Source organism: Pseudopodoces humilis, chromosome 4, assembly GCF_049639895.1.
Source record: "Pseudopodoces humilis isolate 2021_Gansu_Grassland_sample_001 chromosome 4, ASM4963989v1, whole genome shotgun sequence".
NCBI classification, from domain to species: domain Eukaryota; kingdom Metazoa; phylum Chordata; class Aves; order Passeriformes; family Paridae; genus Pseudopodoces; species Pseudopodoces humilis.
The window spans coordinates 23,668,949-23,687,342 of NC_142203.1; the positions used below are offsets into that span (position 1 = coordinate 23,668,949).

The window sequence follows — 18,394 nt, forward strand, 5'->3', positions numbered from 1 at the left end:
TTTTAACCTACTTACAGAGAAGCCCAGTCTCTCTGCCTACATAATGTGGGTCAAACTCACATACTGAGTTTGCACATACTCTTCATGCTGAGTCCCATGGGCTACCCTTACAAAAGTTTGTATTGAAAAAGGAGTTATGTATTAAGACGTCAAGTTAACCTTCAGAAGTTTAGTGTGTTAGCTATGCAGTCACCTCTTGATCACATTTGTGCATTTATTCCACTCATACTAGTTTTCAGATAATGATTTGAAGACCAAACACCAGACTCACCATACCAGTTTTGTTCACAACCCGAGTTCCCCTATCTAAAGCCAGATGGCAAAATCAACCTTATTCCTGTAAATTAAACAGCTGGACTTGTGAGATTATTTTACCCTAAAAGAGTATTTTACCCTAAAAAGAGCTTCTGTTTTAAAGAAAAAACAGAGGCTATGAAACATGAGGCTATCCAAAAACTAGCTGATAAGCTGCTGATAAGCAGCAAAAAAATTCTTTAACTTATTTTTCACTGTTAAGAGTTTCATAGTAACATTCAGTGTCACAGAATAGCATTAGAGTACAACTTCTAAAAACTGGGGCTATTTGCTGAACAATTAAATTTGGGAATTTAATTCAAAGAATTAATTTTAATTTAAAATTTAATTTTAATTCAAAGAATTGTTTCTTTGCCTTATCTGCTAGAGATTATCTGTCTGCTTAGGGTATGTCAGTTCATTCCGTGTGCTAACATACAACGCTTTTTAATGAAATGGCCAGACACAAAAGAACTAGAGGAGAGAACACTCCTGGCAGTAAGAGATTCAGAAGGAAAAAAAGCTGCCTAATGTTTGATCTACAGAACATGACACCCAAAATATTTGTATAACACAAATGTAAGACTATAAACACTATGCATTTTAAAACTAGAAATAAAGGTGAAAGGAGACCAACTAGCATTGTGGTACGGTGGACTTTAAACCCAGGTTGCATGGCATGGCCCTCAAAACATCATCAAAATAAATCAATAGTCAAATCAGACTCCTAGAATCTGAGCCCATAAAGAACAGTTCTGCCATCTTCGGAGATTGTGGAAATTTGGTATATGACATTGATGAGAAAAGAAATCCCCAGAAACAATTTATTGAGGACCTCAGAAATCCCTCTGTGGAAAGCTAAAATCAGGCTAGTAGCACTGTGTCTTTTCTCATCATGAGGCCTGAGCGAGACTCTTAAATGAGCTCTTGCTGCCTGTAGTCTCCAGTGGCCAAAATAAACCCTCATTTGAGGTAAAACACAAATAAACAATATGCCTTTCCCAAAAAAGTATTTCCTCTGGCTGCATTTTCAGTTCTCATCTCCAGCTGGTTTAGTTGTAGGATATCACAAGAGCTGTGACCACCTGAATTGGCTGTAACCCCTTCAAGTGTAAAAAGGAGATACCAAGACGCAACAGTAGACCTCTATCTCACAACATGTGTGCTGAAAGTCTCCTTTCTGAAGGAGAGGCAGGAAAACTAAAGCAGTGCTTTTAGCCCAGTGATTCTTCTCCCAGCCAGCAGCTCAGTGTGTGAAAATGGATAGTCCACTGAATATTCCTGCTCAAAAACAGTGAATAAAACAAAAGAGAAACCCAAGATATTTCACAAAATGTACCTTTATTTATTAATTTAAAAACAGCCCTGTACTGCAGCCTAAATACCCCCACAGCACCAGTTACCTGCAGGCAACTTGGCACACAGTTTGAAACACAGACATCATAGCTGGAAATATCAGCAAAAGGTGAGGAGGGGATAGAGGCAGTGTTGGTACTGAAATACAGTGTTAAGGCAACAGGTTATCCAGGCCACCTGAACCCAAGGGGGTTAGTTTTAGTCACCCTCCCCCCTTCCCAAAAGCCACAGACTTCTCATTTGAAGACTAAATTAGTAAATACATACATAGAAAGTGAAGCAATTTAAGAGCAGCTGATTTTCTGACAGAATTTGTTTCATATAATTGATTTTTATCCCCATGATGCTTAGGAGCTGCTTGATTCTGAAATACTAGGACGGTTCATAGCACAGCCATTCATTCATAAGGTTGTTACTGAAACTTGATTCCTTGAGCCAAGGGCAAATCTTTGCTGTAGTTGATTGTACTGAAAGAGAAACAAGAATTTAGAGACCAGACTTAATCACTAAGACAGATTATGCAGTCCACTTCTCTGTACAAGCTTCTGATTCCTGTCACATCTAAACAAAAGACTTCTCTAAAGCAGTTTGCCTCCTGAAAATTATGAACTAACTTTACTCCAGATTTCAATACAGTAACCATATACAGGAAAAGACCGCATCTTCCTTTATCTCTTCCTTTATGGAGAATCTTACTTCTCTTTACTTAATCTCTTACTAGAAGAATGTCCACATAGAAAAATCAAGGTGGGATTTCTCATGTTTGTAAGTCCTCGCATGGAAAGCAAAGACAGCACAGGTAAAGGCTATGGAAGTCAGCAGAGGATACTAATGGTCATCCACTATGGGCTGTCAGGAGATTTGTGGGGAGATAACCAACACACAGCTGAATCACCTACCAGAGGTAATAGTAGTGCCCTCATGGTCTCCTCTCTGTGGTTGCAACTCAGTGTATTTCCTGGTAAGTTTCAGTAATTTTTCAGATGAATTTAAAATCAATCAAAAGGGGACAGGGGAAACCCCAAAATTGCCTTTTTTTTTTTTCTCTTTGGAAAGTTAAGAAATTGTCTTTATAAAAACCCTTCAAATCTTCTACTATTAATGTGAAGAAAAAGCAATTACACTTACAGATGTTATCGTCCATTCAGTAAAGATAGTAACCTTGTAGTCAAAGACTTATATGCTTTGAACTTTTGGAAGTTCATAAATAATTTAAATTTATTTGGTCTCTTACCAAGTAGACCGTCTCATATAAAGTTTCCATGAATCACTTCCAGATTCTCTTCCCCCACCAGTGTGCTTTTCACCACCTGTAGTAAAAACATTATAAATTAAAACCTATTTTTGGACATGGGAATCTAGACTAACTCCAGGAGGTAAGACATTTTTATAAAAATACATAGGAAAATTCTTTTCCCTTGTCCTATATCTGAGCTAAATTACCACCCCATACAACACATACAGGTAGCTCTCTTCTCATGCTTGATTCAAGAAATTATCTCCCTGGAGTTTAAAGTCTCAACATGGCATGAGAGGGCTTTGTTTTAAAAACATTTTGTCTTAAGACAAGTGTACAAGAATGTGCTGGCTCTTGTACTGTTTAAATGGTAAGAATAATCCTTCTTCTTCCACCCCCTCACTTCCTTAAATATATACAAAAAAGAAAAATAAAGGCAAAAAATTTTATTTAAAGATTTTCTCACAAAAATACTACATGTCAATATACACAAAATTGCTCAGGATTGTTTTAATTAAAACTTTTATACAGTTTTCCACTTGGCATATCTTTAAACACCTCCAGAATATATCTCTGAGTTACACTGCCTTGATGGAGGGGAGGAGAAGGAAATAACACATGGAATTTTTAAAAACCAAATACAGGTATTTTTTAAAATTTAAATCTAACTACTGCTGGTCAGTATCTGTTTTCTGCTAAAGCAGTATGATTCAAAATTAACTTAACTCTTTTCTTCACATTTAAATGGACTGATTAAAACCTTAAAGAGGCACAGGTAACATACCAAAAGCACCTCCAATCTCAGCTCCGCTGGTTGGGATGTTAACATTCACAATGCCACAGTCAGATCCCTTTGGCCTACAAACAAAGATAAGGAACAATTCCTCCTTAGGATCAGGAAAGGCTCCCTCCCTAAAATGCACGCTGTAAAATACTCAACTAGCTTTATGCACAGATTTACAAAAGACATGAAAGACTGATCTTATGTTCCTCAGGAAAGTATAAAAATAATGGCAGTTATACCCAAGCCAGCGGAAAATCCTTCCCAAATCCTTGGTGAAGATGCTGCTGGAAAGACCCTGTTTTACTTCATTGTTCCAGGCAAAAACCTCCTCTTCCTCCTAGAAGAAGCATGTGTCAATGGTTAAGCCATGACTATCCAATGCAAAGTAGTTACAAAGAAGCTCTGTGAGAAAAAACCAACAGACCACATACACCATAACGCAAATGTACAGAATGGCACTGGCCAAACACACACAGACTACGTCAGAATACCCCCACTGCTGCACAACAGACACTCTGCTTTTGAGCAGATATGAACAGCATCAACAATGAACACTAACAATAGAAATCTGCTCCTGTACAGATTCTCATCGTGACTCCAGTGCTCTTCACACAAATGCAGCTACACAGTGAGGTGAACAGTGGCTATCTCACAGCGCAGAACAAGAGCTACCACTCTTCACTTCTTTACTGAAGCGCTGGGACAACTGCATGGTTATGACACACGTCTGAGATCTGCCTCGTGATTCTACTGTTACCATCCTTGACACCTGTTTCCCCAGTGTTATTTTACCTTAAATTTCAGCACATATAATATGGGGGCAAACGTCTCAGTGTGGACAATAGGCGCATTATGAGGAAGGCCAGTCACAATGGTTGGTTCGACATAGTTTCCAGGGCGATTTATAACCTTCAAAATAAATAAAAAATAGCCAATTAAGTTCCACTCAGCATCCAGCTTAGTATTAGTGTAGGAAAGAAATCCTTCATGGTCTGATTACTACAGCTGAGAAATCAGAGGCAGAAGGGGAGGTAGTGTGAGTAACTTGAATTTTACTTAAGTATTTAAAACACAGAAGCATAAGTTATGTCCACTAAGGATGTAATCAAATTGTGAAGTCTGGCAGCTGAAACTTCTTTTCTCCTACTTGTAAGCTACTTAGAATTTTAAAGGTATAAAGAAGTTGCTAATGAAAGACAAGAAGTCCCAGAACGATAAGTCAAGGAGAATTAAACATCCTGTATGATGAAGACGTACAAGTGGCTGTCTTGAATCTCCAGTATTTCCTCAAGTTAGATATTGTGAGGGACAGAACTGCAATTTTCCTTTTTTACAAGTTTGACATTCACCATTTACATTGCTGTTTTTATTTTCACTTTCACTTGCAATTGGGGTGTGGTGCAAGAGTAGCTTCAAAGTAGAATTGCCTTTACTCTGAAGACAGGATTCCAATTCAAACATCATCAATCTCACCAAACTAACATTCTGTAGTGGCTGACAGGACAAGCTGAGGTACAAGCTTGGCCTAAGCCATCATGTTACTGTATTTTTGTCCTAGAGAACAAACTATAGCAGGGAAAATAAATTTAAGTCACCTTTCCACCACAGACCACAGAGCCACCTTGTTGTTTTGCTTGTTCTACTGCATCAAGGAACATTTTCACTGCTTCTTTGGTATGAAGAGGCCCATACAGAGTGTCAGCTAAAAAAAAAAAAAAGTTTCAGAAGCATAATTTCATCAAAACTGTGTATGTTTGAAAATAATCATCTTGGGACTAACTGTTCAGTCTGTCCAGGATGAGAAGTATTAGCCAGATTCTTCATCTTCCTTTCAGAGTTTGTATTCTAAGTGAAACCAGCTATTTCCACCCCCTGGTAAATTGCTAAAATTTGATATTTTGGATCTATAGTTGCTTCTGAATTTAAACAGAAAGAAACCAACAGCCAAACCCATGAGTTGGAAATAGCTACTTACGATCCCATGGATCTCCGATGCGGACCTGGGCATAGGCCTTGGCCAGCTTTGTCACCACCTCATCATGGATGCTTTCATGGAGAAACTAAAATGTGGTAAGGAAGTTATAAGACAGCACAGCCTATGTAACTGTTCCTGAAGTCCTACTGCACACTTTGAAGGGGGGTGAATGAAGAATGGAAATAGTGATCTGCATATTCAGCAAATCCCAATATTAGAAAGAGACAGAAGCCTCCAAAACAGCACCAACATCACAAAATGAAGATGTAAAACCTTCATCATAAAGTTCTGAAACAAGCCAAGAAACAAAAATCTGTTTAAATTTTACCCCATCTCAGAACCAATGTGTTCTGCAAACATTTCAGTTTAGTGTTCTAGAACAAACACTCAAGAAATTTTATTGCTACAGTTTGAGGAACCACTGCCCATTCAATACACTCAAATCAATTAACCCACATCCATTTTGCCTAACGTTTACTGAATCAACCCAACTCTGACAAGACTATACAGACACTGGCTGACACTGTAACACTGTTGAACTTGTTGAAAATGACTGGTTAAGAATTAATAATAAAATAGGTAACACACACACCCTTGCTTTGCTGCAACATAAACACTGCACCAAAATCTATAGCAGTCACAAGCAAAGCTCTGGCAATGAAAACAGAAATACAGAACTTGGCCAAGTACTATTTTCCCGACTTACAGCACATTTAGAAACACATACAAAGAAACTGTTTAGAGCTAGAAATACACTGGAATGAAACTATGTTCTTATTTTCCCACCATACTTATTTTTGACAAAATAAAAATGTGTTTCAAATATAATTTGTTGCTCTTCACAGTATTAGGAATTGTTAGGAGTCTTCTGAGCCAATTTGGAATTAAGTTAAAATTCAGAGTTACCCAAACCAGACAGTACATATTTACTCACCAGCCTTCTAGCAGTTGTGCACCTCTGACCTGCTGTTCCCACAGCAGCAAATAGAGCAGAAGGGATGACCAGGTTCAGATCTGCATCTTCAAACACTAAAAAAAAATTAAACCACAAGCATGTTACTGAAGTAAACAGGCAGTTCACAAGACTTAAGATGCTAAACAATATTAGAAACTATCAGGCTGGTCAAGAAACATTAGGAACAGTTGCACTAGCACAGCATGGTAAGATACAGGGAAACACCTTGAAACTCCTGTTTCTCTGCAGCTGGAATTAGACACATGCAATTGGACAAAATTGTAGGTTTGAACTACTGAACAGAGCCTTTTGCAATAAAGTTTGCAAAAATTTCAGCTTTCTTTTAATTCAAGAAACTACAAGCAATTTCTTGCCATTTCTCCACCTTGTCCATCTTTTAATCAGAAGTTTATCAGCATAAAGTAGCAATCATAAAGTGTATCCAAGTGGCCTTACAAAAAGCATAGCTAAAACACACAGATGTACAGTAACATAAAATGTACAATGAGCTGAACAAATTAATCTGGCTAGAAGACAATGAGATATTTTATAAAGCTCAAAGGATCCCCAAAGCATCACTCAGCTTAACCAATGCCACAAAGGTCTCTTAAGCATCCAAAACTATTACTAAGTTTGGGAAAAAGTCAATCAAACAATGATTATGTGACCATTCGAAGTCAAATCCAGAAAAAGCAGGATGTTAACATTAAAAAATAAACAATTTTCAAAGCATAAAACAAGTTTATACTACTGGCTACAAAGCAGCACAGGAAAAAAGAAGGACCTGCTGAAATATGATTTTCAAGAGTAGATGATGTAGCATCATGTTTATACTTCAAAAGATCATATGTAAATAACATTTGTCCAGAATATGTGAAAGGTGAAACAAAAGGCAACAAAAGAACAGGACAGCAATTTAGGTATTTATTTAGCTTATATATTCTTTCCACCATGTTGCTCAGCTGTATAGTATTTATGCTGTTTATCTAGGAACTGGATCATACCCTAAGGTACTTAAACCTAAAAAATGTGCTACTGAAATAAATACCTGCATGCTTTTCTTTCAAGTATCATAAGTATCTTAAACTTTATACGTAGGTACTCAGACTCTAAAATGCTAGAAGTGTAGTGTTCACGAGATTACATAAAAAAGTGCAGTCAGGCATTCAAACAGGCTTCCCAGGGAAATGGTGGAATCACTATCCATGGAAATATAAAGAAGGTATGAAGATGTGGCACTTAGGGACATGATTTAGTGGTGTATGTGCTGGTGCTGGGTTAAGAGTTAATGCAAATCTTCAAGGTCTTTTCCAACCTTAGTGATTTTATACCTAAAACTATCCTGAAATCAAACTTATTTAGTTTAGCATTGTCCACAACTCATTATATTGAAGCTTTCTGCTTCTCTCATTCCATTCTCCTCCTCATCACTGATTACTTAAAAGACCTTGGACTCTCACTTTTTATCTTACAACACTGCTCCCTGCACAATACCAAACACAGAAAAACCCTGCAACATTCTATTATTCTATACAAACTATATATACTTTTAAAAGCCCACTGTGGGGGGAAAAAACAAACCAACAAAAGAAACAGGAAAAAAGGGACAATTAGCTATGAGTATTTGCATACTAACTTCCAAATATCATCTACAGAACTAAATTTCTACAGTGCATATTACCAATAATGGCATTGTTTCCTCCCAATTCCAGCAGGCTTCGACCTAATGAAAAACACAAAATAAGTTATGCCATGCACACATGTATTCACTGCACCTCAGTCAGTGAGGTTACCTCTAACTAGAGCTAACCTTCATGAAATGCATTTTATGGGTAAACAAAATGTTTTAGAAATCACAGTCAATTAATTACTCTAGCCAAAGCAGAAAATTACACCAAATACTACGTCAATCACATGTTGTGAAGACACCTGCAAGCAGTTATGGCACAGAAAAGTTTATGAAGATAGGCAAAAAAATAGCAAAGAAAAAGATGGAAACAGGAAAAAGTTGCAGAATAAATAGTACGACATAGATAAAGAATAAAGTCCTACAAAGATCAAAATGCACACGAAATTTAACTTGAATTTAAATGAAGCTTGTTCATTTCCCTGGCAACTATTTATCTACAGTCTGGGACAAAAAATCACAACCTATATCTGGGTGAATATTTACTATCTGTTCTGTTTCTGGGGGGCTTTTTTTACACTTGTATGAACAAATGTATGAAACCAAAAAAACATCTTTGCAAGGTGCTGTTTATTAGACCTTAAAATCCAGCAGCTGAGATTCTTGCCTGTACACTTTTAAATATTTGCAACAGAACAGTACCTCAAAAATTATCACTTTTCTACTATATTTATCAGCAGTAAAACGTGAGAGGGAGTGTATTCATGAATTCTATTCAAATTTCCAAAAGACCATAAGCCCAGGTTGTTCACCCTAACAATTTCCATACAATTAAACACTAATGGACACCACCACACCTCTCCTCTGTAGCTCTGCAGGGCTATGGAATTGTTGATAACCTGGAAGAAAGATCTGAATTGTAACAGAACTAACTGACAAATGCCATATGTATCTACGAGCAGTTTCAAAACCCCATTTATCCAAGACAAAAACAAAACAAAAAAACAAAACAAAAAAATAGGTAGCACAGCTAAAACAAACTGTTATTTTAAAATCTTATGGGGCACCACTACCTTCACCACACATGGAAAAAAATAGAGAAGAACCCATACACTCACCAAATCTCTCCTGAACCATAAGTGCTACTTGCTTGCCCACTTTTGTGCTGCCAGTGAAGGACAAGAGGTCCATCCTCTCATCTCTTGCCATTGCTGTCCTGCACAATGGGACACAAAGCACTGTGCTCAACAAAAGACAGGCGGACAGAAAAGCAGCTTGCACCTTTCACATACATCAGCTTCAGCCAGGGAGATCTTTAAAGCCAGAGCCACTTCTTTGAAACATCAGGTGACCAAGCTAATGGCAGGAAAGCTTCTTAGCCAGAAGAGAGGAACAAGGCTGTTTCCATCCACCTTTTCAGGCTAAAAAAGTATCATCTGTAGTAACACTGAAATTCAGTCTAAAGTATACTGTGAGATCAGCTCCAATTGTTATGATCCATAAGAAAATATGCAAATCTGTGATATTTTTAATGCTTGCCGTATGTTTTGCCTTCTCTTAAAAACTCAAAAGATCTATTTGAATATACATTTGTACTGGGGATATCGTCATTGTAAAAATCAAACAAAGTGATTTGGATTGTGCAGCTTCCAAGCACAGGTATACATCTATGAGCAAGTGCAGTCCTGCACAAGCATGGAAAAGGGGAATTATTCTCCTTCACAACTAATCTAGAAGTCTAATGCACTATACATTGAAAACTCTCAAGAACATGGTACTGGGAACCAAACATTAGCTGTATTCTTTGGGTGTAAGCATATACAGAAGTGGAATATAAACTTAGTCATGTCTCTTCATTAAATATCAGACAAGTTCTTTGTTTCCAGCTGATCTCAAAACAGCAAGTAGACATATGTATTACATTTAGTGCAGGGCCAAAGTTTCAGATGAACTGATAAAAATCATGGCAACATGTGCATGTACTGGGAACTCCTAGAGCCTAGAATAACTTTACTAGAAGTACTTCAATGAATATTCTTTACCTTTTATAAAGGTTCACAAAACCCAAGGGAAGTTACCTACCCAATATCTGCTCCACCACAAACCAGAGAGCAGATTGCTCCTGGCAACTTGTTATCCTCCAAGACTTTGGCAATTATCCTGGAATCAAAGATGTACAAATGTTAGAGATTTCTGAAAGGTGAAAATAGGGAATGAACCATTAGGATTGTCTGGGGGTTTTGGGTAGTAGTGGTTTGGGGTAATTGTTCTCAGGAGTTAATACACTATCTACAAGACTTAGTAATTACCTATTTTAAGGGGCCGACTTTTATTTAGCATTTTAAAGTAAGTGTTATTGGTAATGCACAAAAAGTATTTAAAATGATAATATAAAGTAACACTAAACCTAAAGGAAGTATCACTATAAATTTTTTTCTTTGGAGAAATTCTCCCTTTTATTGAGACAAGTATCAAAGAAAACAGAACTCACTTTGTAACAGCAACACTAACAAGGGATGTTGTAGGAGCACCCTTCCTAGAAAGAAAAAAAAATACATTATCTTTTTATTCTTTTCAATTCTTTAAGAATAAGAAATAATTCAAATAAGCAAATAATTCAGAAAATTTTTAGGGTCTCTGACCTACAGCACACTTTGGTTATGCTGGTTTTCAGGTACAAATTAAGACAGGAACTCAACAATTTCCTTCTGCAGCTGAGCATTCAAAGCAAATTCTACTGAAATCCATCTGGACATGGGCTAGGCCAGACTTTAGAGTGAAGGAGGTAGATGAAAGCAAAGTGAGAGACAGGAGAGAAAGTAAAACTACTTATTTAGATTTTTAATCTTAGCTGTACCAACTCTGAATATAATAACTACTACTGCTGAAAGTCCTCTCCCTGGGTTCTTTTTATACAGGCCATTTGGCTAAGTCCTAGGTGCATCTGTACCTTAGTACCTCAAAAAGAAGCCACCACAAAATTTAAAAAAGCTCTCTCAACAAACAGACCTAAAAATAAAGAGAATGTAAGCCTACATTAGACAAAATCAAATATCCAGAAACACCTGACACTAAATAGCAATTTAATGCCTCTCAGTTAATAGCTTTCTAATTTAAAAATACTGTTAGCAGAGCAGAGAAGTAGATCTTACCAGAGGCAAGCGTTTCCACAGATCATTGCAATTGCGCTGTTCCACCCATAAACTGCCACAGGGAAGTTGAAGGCTGTGATGACTCCTACTAGCCCAACAGGATTCCACTGCTCTATAAGGGCATGGCCAGGTCCTGAAAACAAAGCCACAGCATAATGCAGTTTTCATCCATTTAATGTCTGGGGTATTTTTAAAAAGGGAAGATATGTAAGCAAGACACCTAGCATCACTCTTCAGTCTACCACAGCATTAGCTTGCTAAGAGCTTTATTATTTGTGCTCTGCAGCTTACCTGGATCAAGGTTAGCTAGACTGTGCAAAAAGCTAATGATCCGAGAACATAAACTTTTATTATTTTAGCTATTCAGTTAACATAATGATGACTTGTGGTAATCGATAACTGGCAAAGAGGTCTCTCCTCTCAAAGTACACTTTGAAACTTTTTACTTACTTTACCACCTTTCATCAATAAAGAAATCAAAGAACTTAATGCTTCAGAGAAAATGGATGGACTGACCTGCTTATCTGTCATTTCATTAGATACTTCAATAGCTGGCACTACTGCCCATCACATCTATTCCTAGACCTCCCTAAATAACATACAGAACAGAGATCTTGCTGCACCACAAGACAGCATATTTAAATTACACCTCCATATCTTCATTTCTTTAAAGAAAAACAAAACAAAATAAAACAAAACCCAAAAAAACAGCCCCCAAAAACCCCAAACCAACCAACAAAGAAAACCAAAAAAATAACACATACTTACTTTCTGAAGGCAAAATAGGTCCACCAATCATTCGGGACAAACCAACAGCATAGTCACAGACATCAACATACTCCTGCACTTCCCCAACACCCTCGACAAAAATCTTTCCCATTTCCAAAGAGACCTGAAAAAATTCACAATAAGACAAAACTTTTTTACAAAATTCCTTGGATCCTAAATATATTTTGTCTCCCCCTAATGTTGGGTGTGTCTACTCACCATGTAAGATTTTAACACACATTTTTTTCATTAGAGGAGATTCACCTCTTCCCCAGTTATTCAGAACTTAAAGAAACAACAAGGGTCATATCCCAATACAACAGGAATAAATTAGAAAAGGAAGTTAATGGAGAAAAATGAAAAAAAATACTGAAGGAACGTCCAACACTAATGAGGTTCATACACTTAGATGAACAAAACCTTGGATTTACATCAGCAGGCTTGACTACATTGTACAAGTTGGAAAAGAGGGATTACTTTACTCCAGCAAAAGAAAACAGCCACTTACATTTTTCATAAGTAAACTACTCATATTACAGCATCTCAAAGCAAATTTGAGAGATTTCATTTACAGACACTGCTGAAAATTCTTATACATGTTTAGTATTTTAGTAACCTGGGATGTTTAGGATCAATTTATCATTTTTTTTCTGAAGTTGAACTTAAACTACATGCTTCTCTTAAAAATATGTTAGATTTACTCAGTTGAAATACATCAGTGAGAATAAGCTGATATTGGAAGATATCTTCATCCAAAAGTGAGAAAATTTCAAAATTTAGGAACTGAGAAATCATCTACTTATCTCCACTCAGTTTTGTGGTCATGCTCTGATAGCTAGGTGTGGCCTTCAAGCAGATATCACCTACCACTTTACACTGATGATTGTACTTTAAAAAGGCTGTTGAATGAAGCATCAGGTTCAAAGGATTTCCACGGGATTTTTCTCTCCATGTGAAAGTTAACAAAGATGACTAACTGCATTTCTATGATGCCTGTGGTCATCTCAAGACAGATGGAACAGCCCCTATCTGTGACCAAAAACAGAGCGGCATCAGACATATGTACTAAGAAACACAGCAGTGGGTCTGTAAGTGCAGTAGAAATACCTGGATACTTCACCAGGGCATGGCAAGGTGAGGCTGGAAATTTCCTACAGCATATGAGAAAAATGAGTTTCTATAATACAGTTCCTTCTTACATATCCTAAAGCCAGGCAAAGTCCTAAAATCTGAATACCTACTGCACTTCTTTCATCCTGAAATTCATCCTCAATCCTAGCAGAGCTGAACATACATCTGTTTGGGAAAACTAAGAAAATGTGGCAAGAAAGCTGTAAGTTTTGGTCAAGGAATATAGAACAAACTTCTGTCTGTCCACGTTCATCAGGAAAGCTCTACTGTTTTTGAATACAGGAGTACGTTAGCACTCTAATTCCACCACAGAAACTGTGCTGAGGAGACAACATCAAGGGAAACAGCAGAACAAAGTTTGGAAGGTTAACAATATGGGCTTGACTACACATGGAGTTATTCACTGATAGCTGTTTCTGAACAGCAGCACAGACAGGCAAGCCCTGTAAAAAGAAAGTGGAAGTTCCCCACTCATCTCCTTTTCTTCCCTAGCAACCAGCAAGAGTTTTAAAGGAGTGGTCCTTCAGCCTTTATGTCCTGCACAGCACTGCAAGATCATCTCATTAAGGCCATCTCAACTCCTGAAGCCTCATATTTCCACATATCACTTGGCAAAATCCTGCAGATCACCATAAAGAGCTCAAGGTTAAAAGCTCTGTATTAGAGGAAGGTCTTTTTCAGGATACATTTAGTATTAGGAAGTGCCCTATCTGACAAGCAGGAGGGGAAATAGCAGGGCAACAGTTGTATCACTCATCCCAGAAAGGCCCATATTAAATTTTATTTTCCTATTATAAATTGTCATTTCACAGAATCATAGAATATCCTGAGCTCAAAGGGACCCACAGGGATCATCAAGTTCAGCTCTATCCCTAGGATCCACACCATGTGCATGAAAGCATGGCCCAAATACCTCTTGAACTCTGTCAGGGTTGGTGCTGTGACCGCTTCCCTGGGGAGCCTGGTCAGTGCCCAAACACCCTCTGGGTGCAGAACCTTTTCATAACAAGTAGCCAAACTCCCAACTGACACAGCTTCATGCCCTTTCTATGCCATAATAAGTTTCTTTATTTTTTTCCTTCTTTTCAAAATTAAAACTTAATTAGGCAAGCTAAGAGAACTAACAACAACTATTTAACAATTACCAAGTTTAGTACTGCAGAGAAAACTGTTAGTATTACTAAAAATAATCAGTTTCTACACACATTTCGCCTTCATTCCCCACCAAGAAATGCAAGCAACTTCTGAAAATACCTTACCAAGCTTCCCAGAACTTTGATTTTTTGTCTCAGGGCATCACCAATCTGTCGCACTATTTCTCCACGTTTAGGTGCAGGGATCTAGTCAAAACAAAACAGAAGAATCTATGTGAGATTGAAAATCTGTAACTCCTGCTGTATATACACTGCTAGTTTTCTGTCATTGTGGTAAGCAATCACTGATTGCTGTGCTTTTTTTTTTTATCTTCCCAAGACACTGTTACTTTTCATTTTTATCATGCACACTACTTCACAAGAAGCTACTTCCTGCCTCAGAGACTGACCATACTGCAAACATTTTGTCTGTTCAAAACTTTAGTTTCACTGAATATTCAGATTGTTAACTCTGTTCAACTACATCACCCATAACACAACTAAACAATAAGCTGCACCTCAAGAAACAAGCATTTTTCATAAAAGTGTACTTAACTGGTTTCTGCACCTTGAAGTGCACTTAGTACCACATTTTCAAACTTTCTTCCAAATATGACATTTACTTTGATAGTAGAAATTAAGACACATAGAAACCTCAATCATGAAAATATTAAGCTCATACACCAACTCTTAATATTATTTTCTAACATGGTATCAGTATAGTAAACAATAATCAATAGCCAAGATCAGTTTGCAAACCATATGCAATAGGATTTACAGGTCTAAAACAGCAGCTCTCTGTAACAACAAGACTGAGTAGACAAGCATAAACCATGCAAGCATATCCCTCTACAGGCAATATCTTTCAAGTAAGATCATTACAAATAACAAAATTCACAAAATAATAAAAAATAGCTTTGAGAAAAAATCTTCAAGAAACATTTGATGTGTTGATTCTTTATCTGTTGGATGGCTTTCAGATTATTTCCAAACATGTTATGAGTCATCAACACTATACCCAGAAGTCATTACAAAAGAACACATACTAACTTATCCTGAGGAAGCTGTTTTGTTCATCCTAAACTTTGCTGCCTTCAGACAAGGTAAACTACTTTGCTGGCTAAAACACGGAGTGCACATGACCTTTTGAAATCCAGGTTTCATATTCTACCAAAGGAAAAACAGGTAGCAAAGGAAAAACAAGAACCAAGCCTGCACAGCCATCAGCAGCAGAATGGGTGCTGGCTGGTACAGCTGCATGTAGAACTACAGCTTGCTAAGGAAAAATAGCTTAGCTATTATATACAACAAAACACTAATGTTTTTGTGCACAGCTGTTCTGTGAAATAACAAGACAGTGGGTGAACAAAAAACTCCCATGTTTATAACCAGAAGTCTTCCTCACACCACGAGAACAAGATGATCAACAAAAATTACACATCCAAATATTCCACAGAGTTCTCCCAGAGGAAACAGGGGGCAACAGGAAGTGAAACATGAGCAGGGATAGGTTACTTGCTAAAAAGTTTCTGAACTCCACCAGACCTGCTGGCAACCGCTCACAAGCACAAGCCTTGGTAAATCTGCCAGGGTTTTCAAAACAAACATATCCCACAGGTCAATGTCCTCATCTTTGTACCCCAGTGGTATCACACACTAACTATGTGGGTTTGTTTCTTGAGGTCTCCATTGCAGATTTTTGTTCTAATGCACCACACACATTGTGAACACATTTTTACACCTCCACCTTACAGGGGAATTTAATAGCCTGTCTCTGCCGGAGATCTGTAATAAAAGAGAAGTCCCCATTAACTTACATCAGCCCAGACCTTCCATGCCTCTTTAGCCTTCTTTACTGTTTCTTCATAATCCTCCAAATTACCCTACATGAGGAAGCACAAAGTTAGGAAAATCAAATCCCCAAAAGAAGTTTCACAAAAAAGCTTCTGCATCCAACTCAAGATATATTTATAAGGAGTAGCTGCACTACAGGATACCACTTTTACAGGATGCTTGTATCCTGACACAATTTGGTCCCAATACGATAAGCTGCCTGAAGCCACTGTCAATGAAAAACACATGTGCTGCCTAAATTTAAAAAACAAAACAGAAAACACAAGCAGAAGTCTTCATCCAGGTGTTAAAGGAAGCTCCATATAGAATAATGGTCTTATATATGTTTGCATATATACATACACACACATATATTAATATGTCCTACTCCATCACCCAGCCTCACTGGACATCAAGGGCTAGTTGGGTCATAATGCACAAAAGGAGTAGATTAATACAACACTGCTATGCCTATAGTAAAAACTTACACAGATTTACTACTTAAATGTCACACTGCTCTACTTCTTCCCAGGCCACTCATCCCTATTAAATTGGCACAATCTGCCCCTATTCTGCAACTCCCCCAAAAACAAAAGAAAAGGGAGAAACCCTTGCTCTTCCCAGTAATCCTTGCAAGAGTGCGAGGCAGAGAGCTGGAGAGACAATAAGTAAAAAAAACTTAATAGAAGAAGGCAAACAGACTATTTTTCTTCCCAAGAAAGCCGCGGGCATACTGCCAGCAGTAGGCCCCGGCTACGACGGCGGCCAGGCTCCAGCGGCCGCCCGGACTCAACATCCCAGGGACCCTGACGGGGTATCGGGAGATTCGTGCCCATCGCCGCCCAGGTCGCGGGTGGGGCAGCGCCCAAACCAACTTCCCAGGACGCCTCGCTCCGGTGGCCGGGCCCGCACAGCTCCTCCCGCCCCGTCCCCGCCGCGCCGCTGCTGCCCCGGGCCGCGCTCACCTGCCGGACGCTGGCGATGGGCTCGTTGTTGGCGGGGCAGTACGTGGTCACCACCTAGAGCAGGACGGGAGCGGTGAGCGGCAGGGCCCCTTCACCCGGCGGAGGGGCCGCGACCCCCGAGGCCCCGCCGCCCCCCCTGGCCCCGCGCCCCCCGCACCTGCCCGCGGCCGCCCCAGCGCCCGTTGTACACGCCCGGGTTCTCCTCCTGCAGCCCCAGCTCCCGCAGCCACGCGTAGCGCTCCTGGCTGATCAGCAGCGTGGACATGGCGGCGGCCGGCGGCGACCCTGCCCGCGGCAGCGGCAACAGCGCGGCGAAGGCGCGGCGGAGCCCCAGCATGGCCGGCGGCCGCCAGCGCGGGGGGACGGGGCAATGGCGGCCGCGCCCCGCCCGCCCGCGGCCATTGGCGGCCCCGCGCCCGCGCCCCCCCACCCCGCCCCGCTTGGCCCCGGCCCCGCTGGCCGGCCTGGCCGGACCGGTTCCCCCTGGCCGGTTCCCCCGCTGGCCTGTTCCCCCTGGGCGGGCCCCCTTGACCGGGCCCCCCTTGGCCCTGCCTGATCGAGCCCCCCTGACCCGTCCTGACCAGCCCCCTCCACCGGGCCCTGCTGATCTGGCCTGCCCCAGCGCCGCTGAGCGGGCCTCCCCCGCCCCGCACTGGCAGCGCAGCCCGTGTGCTGTCCGATATCTATCCACACTCTGCTTCATTTGGAAAAGGGATGCCTGAGATGGGACCTCATCCATGTCCATCTGAATGGAGGGTGGCAAGAGGACAGAGCCAGGCTCTGGTGAGCGGTGCCAAGCAACGAAAGGCAACAAGCAGAAACCGGTGAATGAGAAGTTCCACTTGAACATGAGGAAGAATTTACTGTGCGGGTGGCTAAGCGCTGGAACAGATTGCCCAGAGAGAGTGTGGAGTCTCTCTCACTGGAGATACTCAACAACCATCTGGATGCAAATCTGTGCCATGTGCGCTGGGATGACCCCACTTAAACAGTCAGGTTGGACCAGATGACCCGCTGTGCTCCCTTCCAACACGACCCATTCTGTGATTCTGTGTGATTCCGTATGCCCTTCAAGAGCTGCAGGAGCAGAGGAGTCCCCAAGTCAGGTGTTTCTAATTGCTGCAGAAAATAAGAGCAGGGGGCATCAAAACAAGGGAAAAAAACATTAGCTCTCCTTATGCAAC

The 18,394-nt window shown here is 39.9% G+C and overlaps 1 protein-coding gene across 1 annotated transcript; it reads right to left on the reverse strand.

Moving 5' to 3' along the window:
* Positions 1-1,616: 1,616 nt before the first annotated feature.
* Positions 1,617-17,561, reverse strand: ALDH7A1 (aldehyde dehydrogenase 7 family member A1). Its single transcript, XM_005528110.3, has 18 exons — positions 17,368-17,561; positions 17,211-17,264; positions 16,230-16,295; positions 14,539-14,619; positions 12,149-12,272; positions 11,381-11,513; positions 10,720-10,764; positions 10,311-10,388; positions 9,347-9,444; positions 8,283-8,324; positions 6,581-6,675; positions 5,647-5,731; positions 5,267-5,373; positions 4,464-4,580; positions 3,911-4,008; positions 3,672-3,745; positions 2,885-2,960; positions 1,617-2,117 (listed from the first exon to the last, which is right to left on the reverse strand). Exons 1-18 carry the CDS (start codon positions 17,545-17,547, stop codon positions 2,063-2,065), a joined length of 1,608 nt encoding a protein of 535 aa, XP_005528167.3. The 5' UTR covers positions 17,548-17,561; the 3' UTR covers positions 1,617-2,062.
* Between the last annotated feature and the right edge of the window lie 833 nt (positions 17,562-18,394).

Excerpts from the sequence above, each read along its gene's own strand:
- ALDH7A1 (XM_005528110.3), bottom strand. The coding sequence starts at position 17,547 with ATGCTGGGGCTCCGCCGCGCCTTCGCCGCGCTGTTGCCGCTGCCGCGG. Across the intron at positions 14,620-16,229 it reads CATGGAAGGTCTGGGCTGAT|ATCCCTGCACCTAAACGTGG; the intron begins GTAAGTTAATGG and ends TGTTTTGACTAG. Across the intron at positions 4,581-5,266 it reads CTGTGGTCTGTGGTGGAAAG|GTTATAAATCGCCCTGGAAA; the intron begins GTGACTTAAATT and ends TTTATTTTGAAG.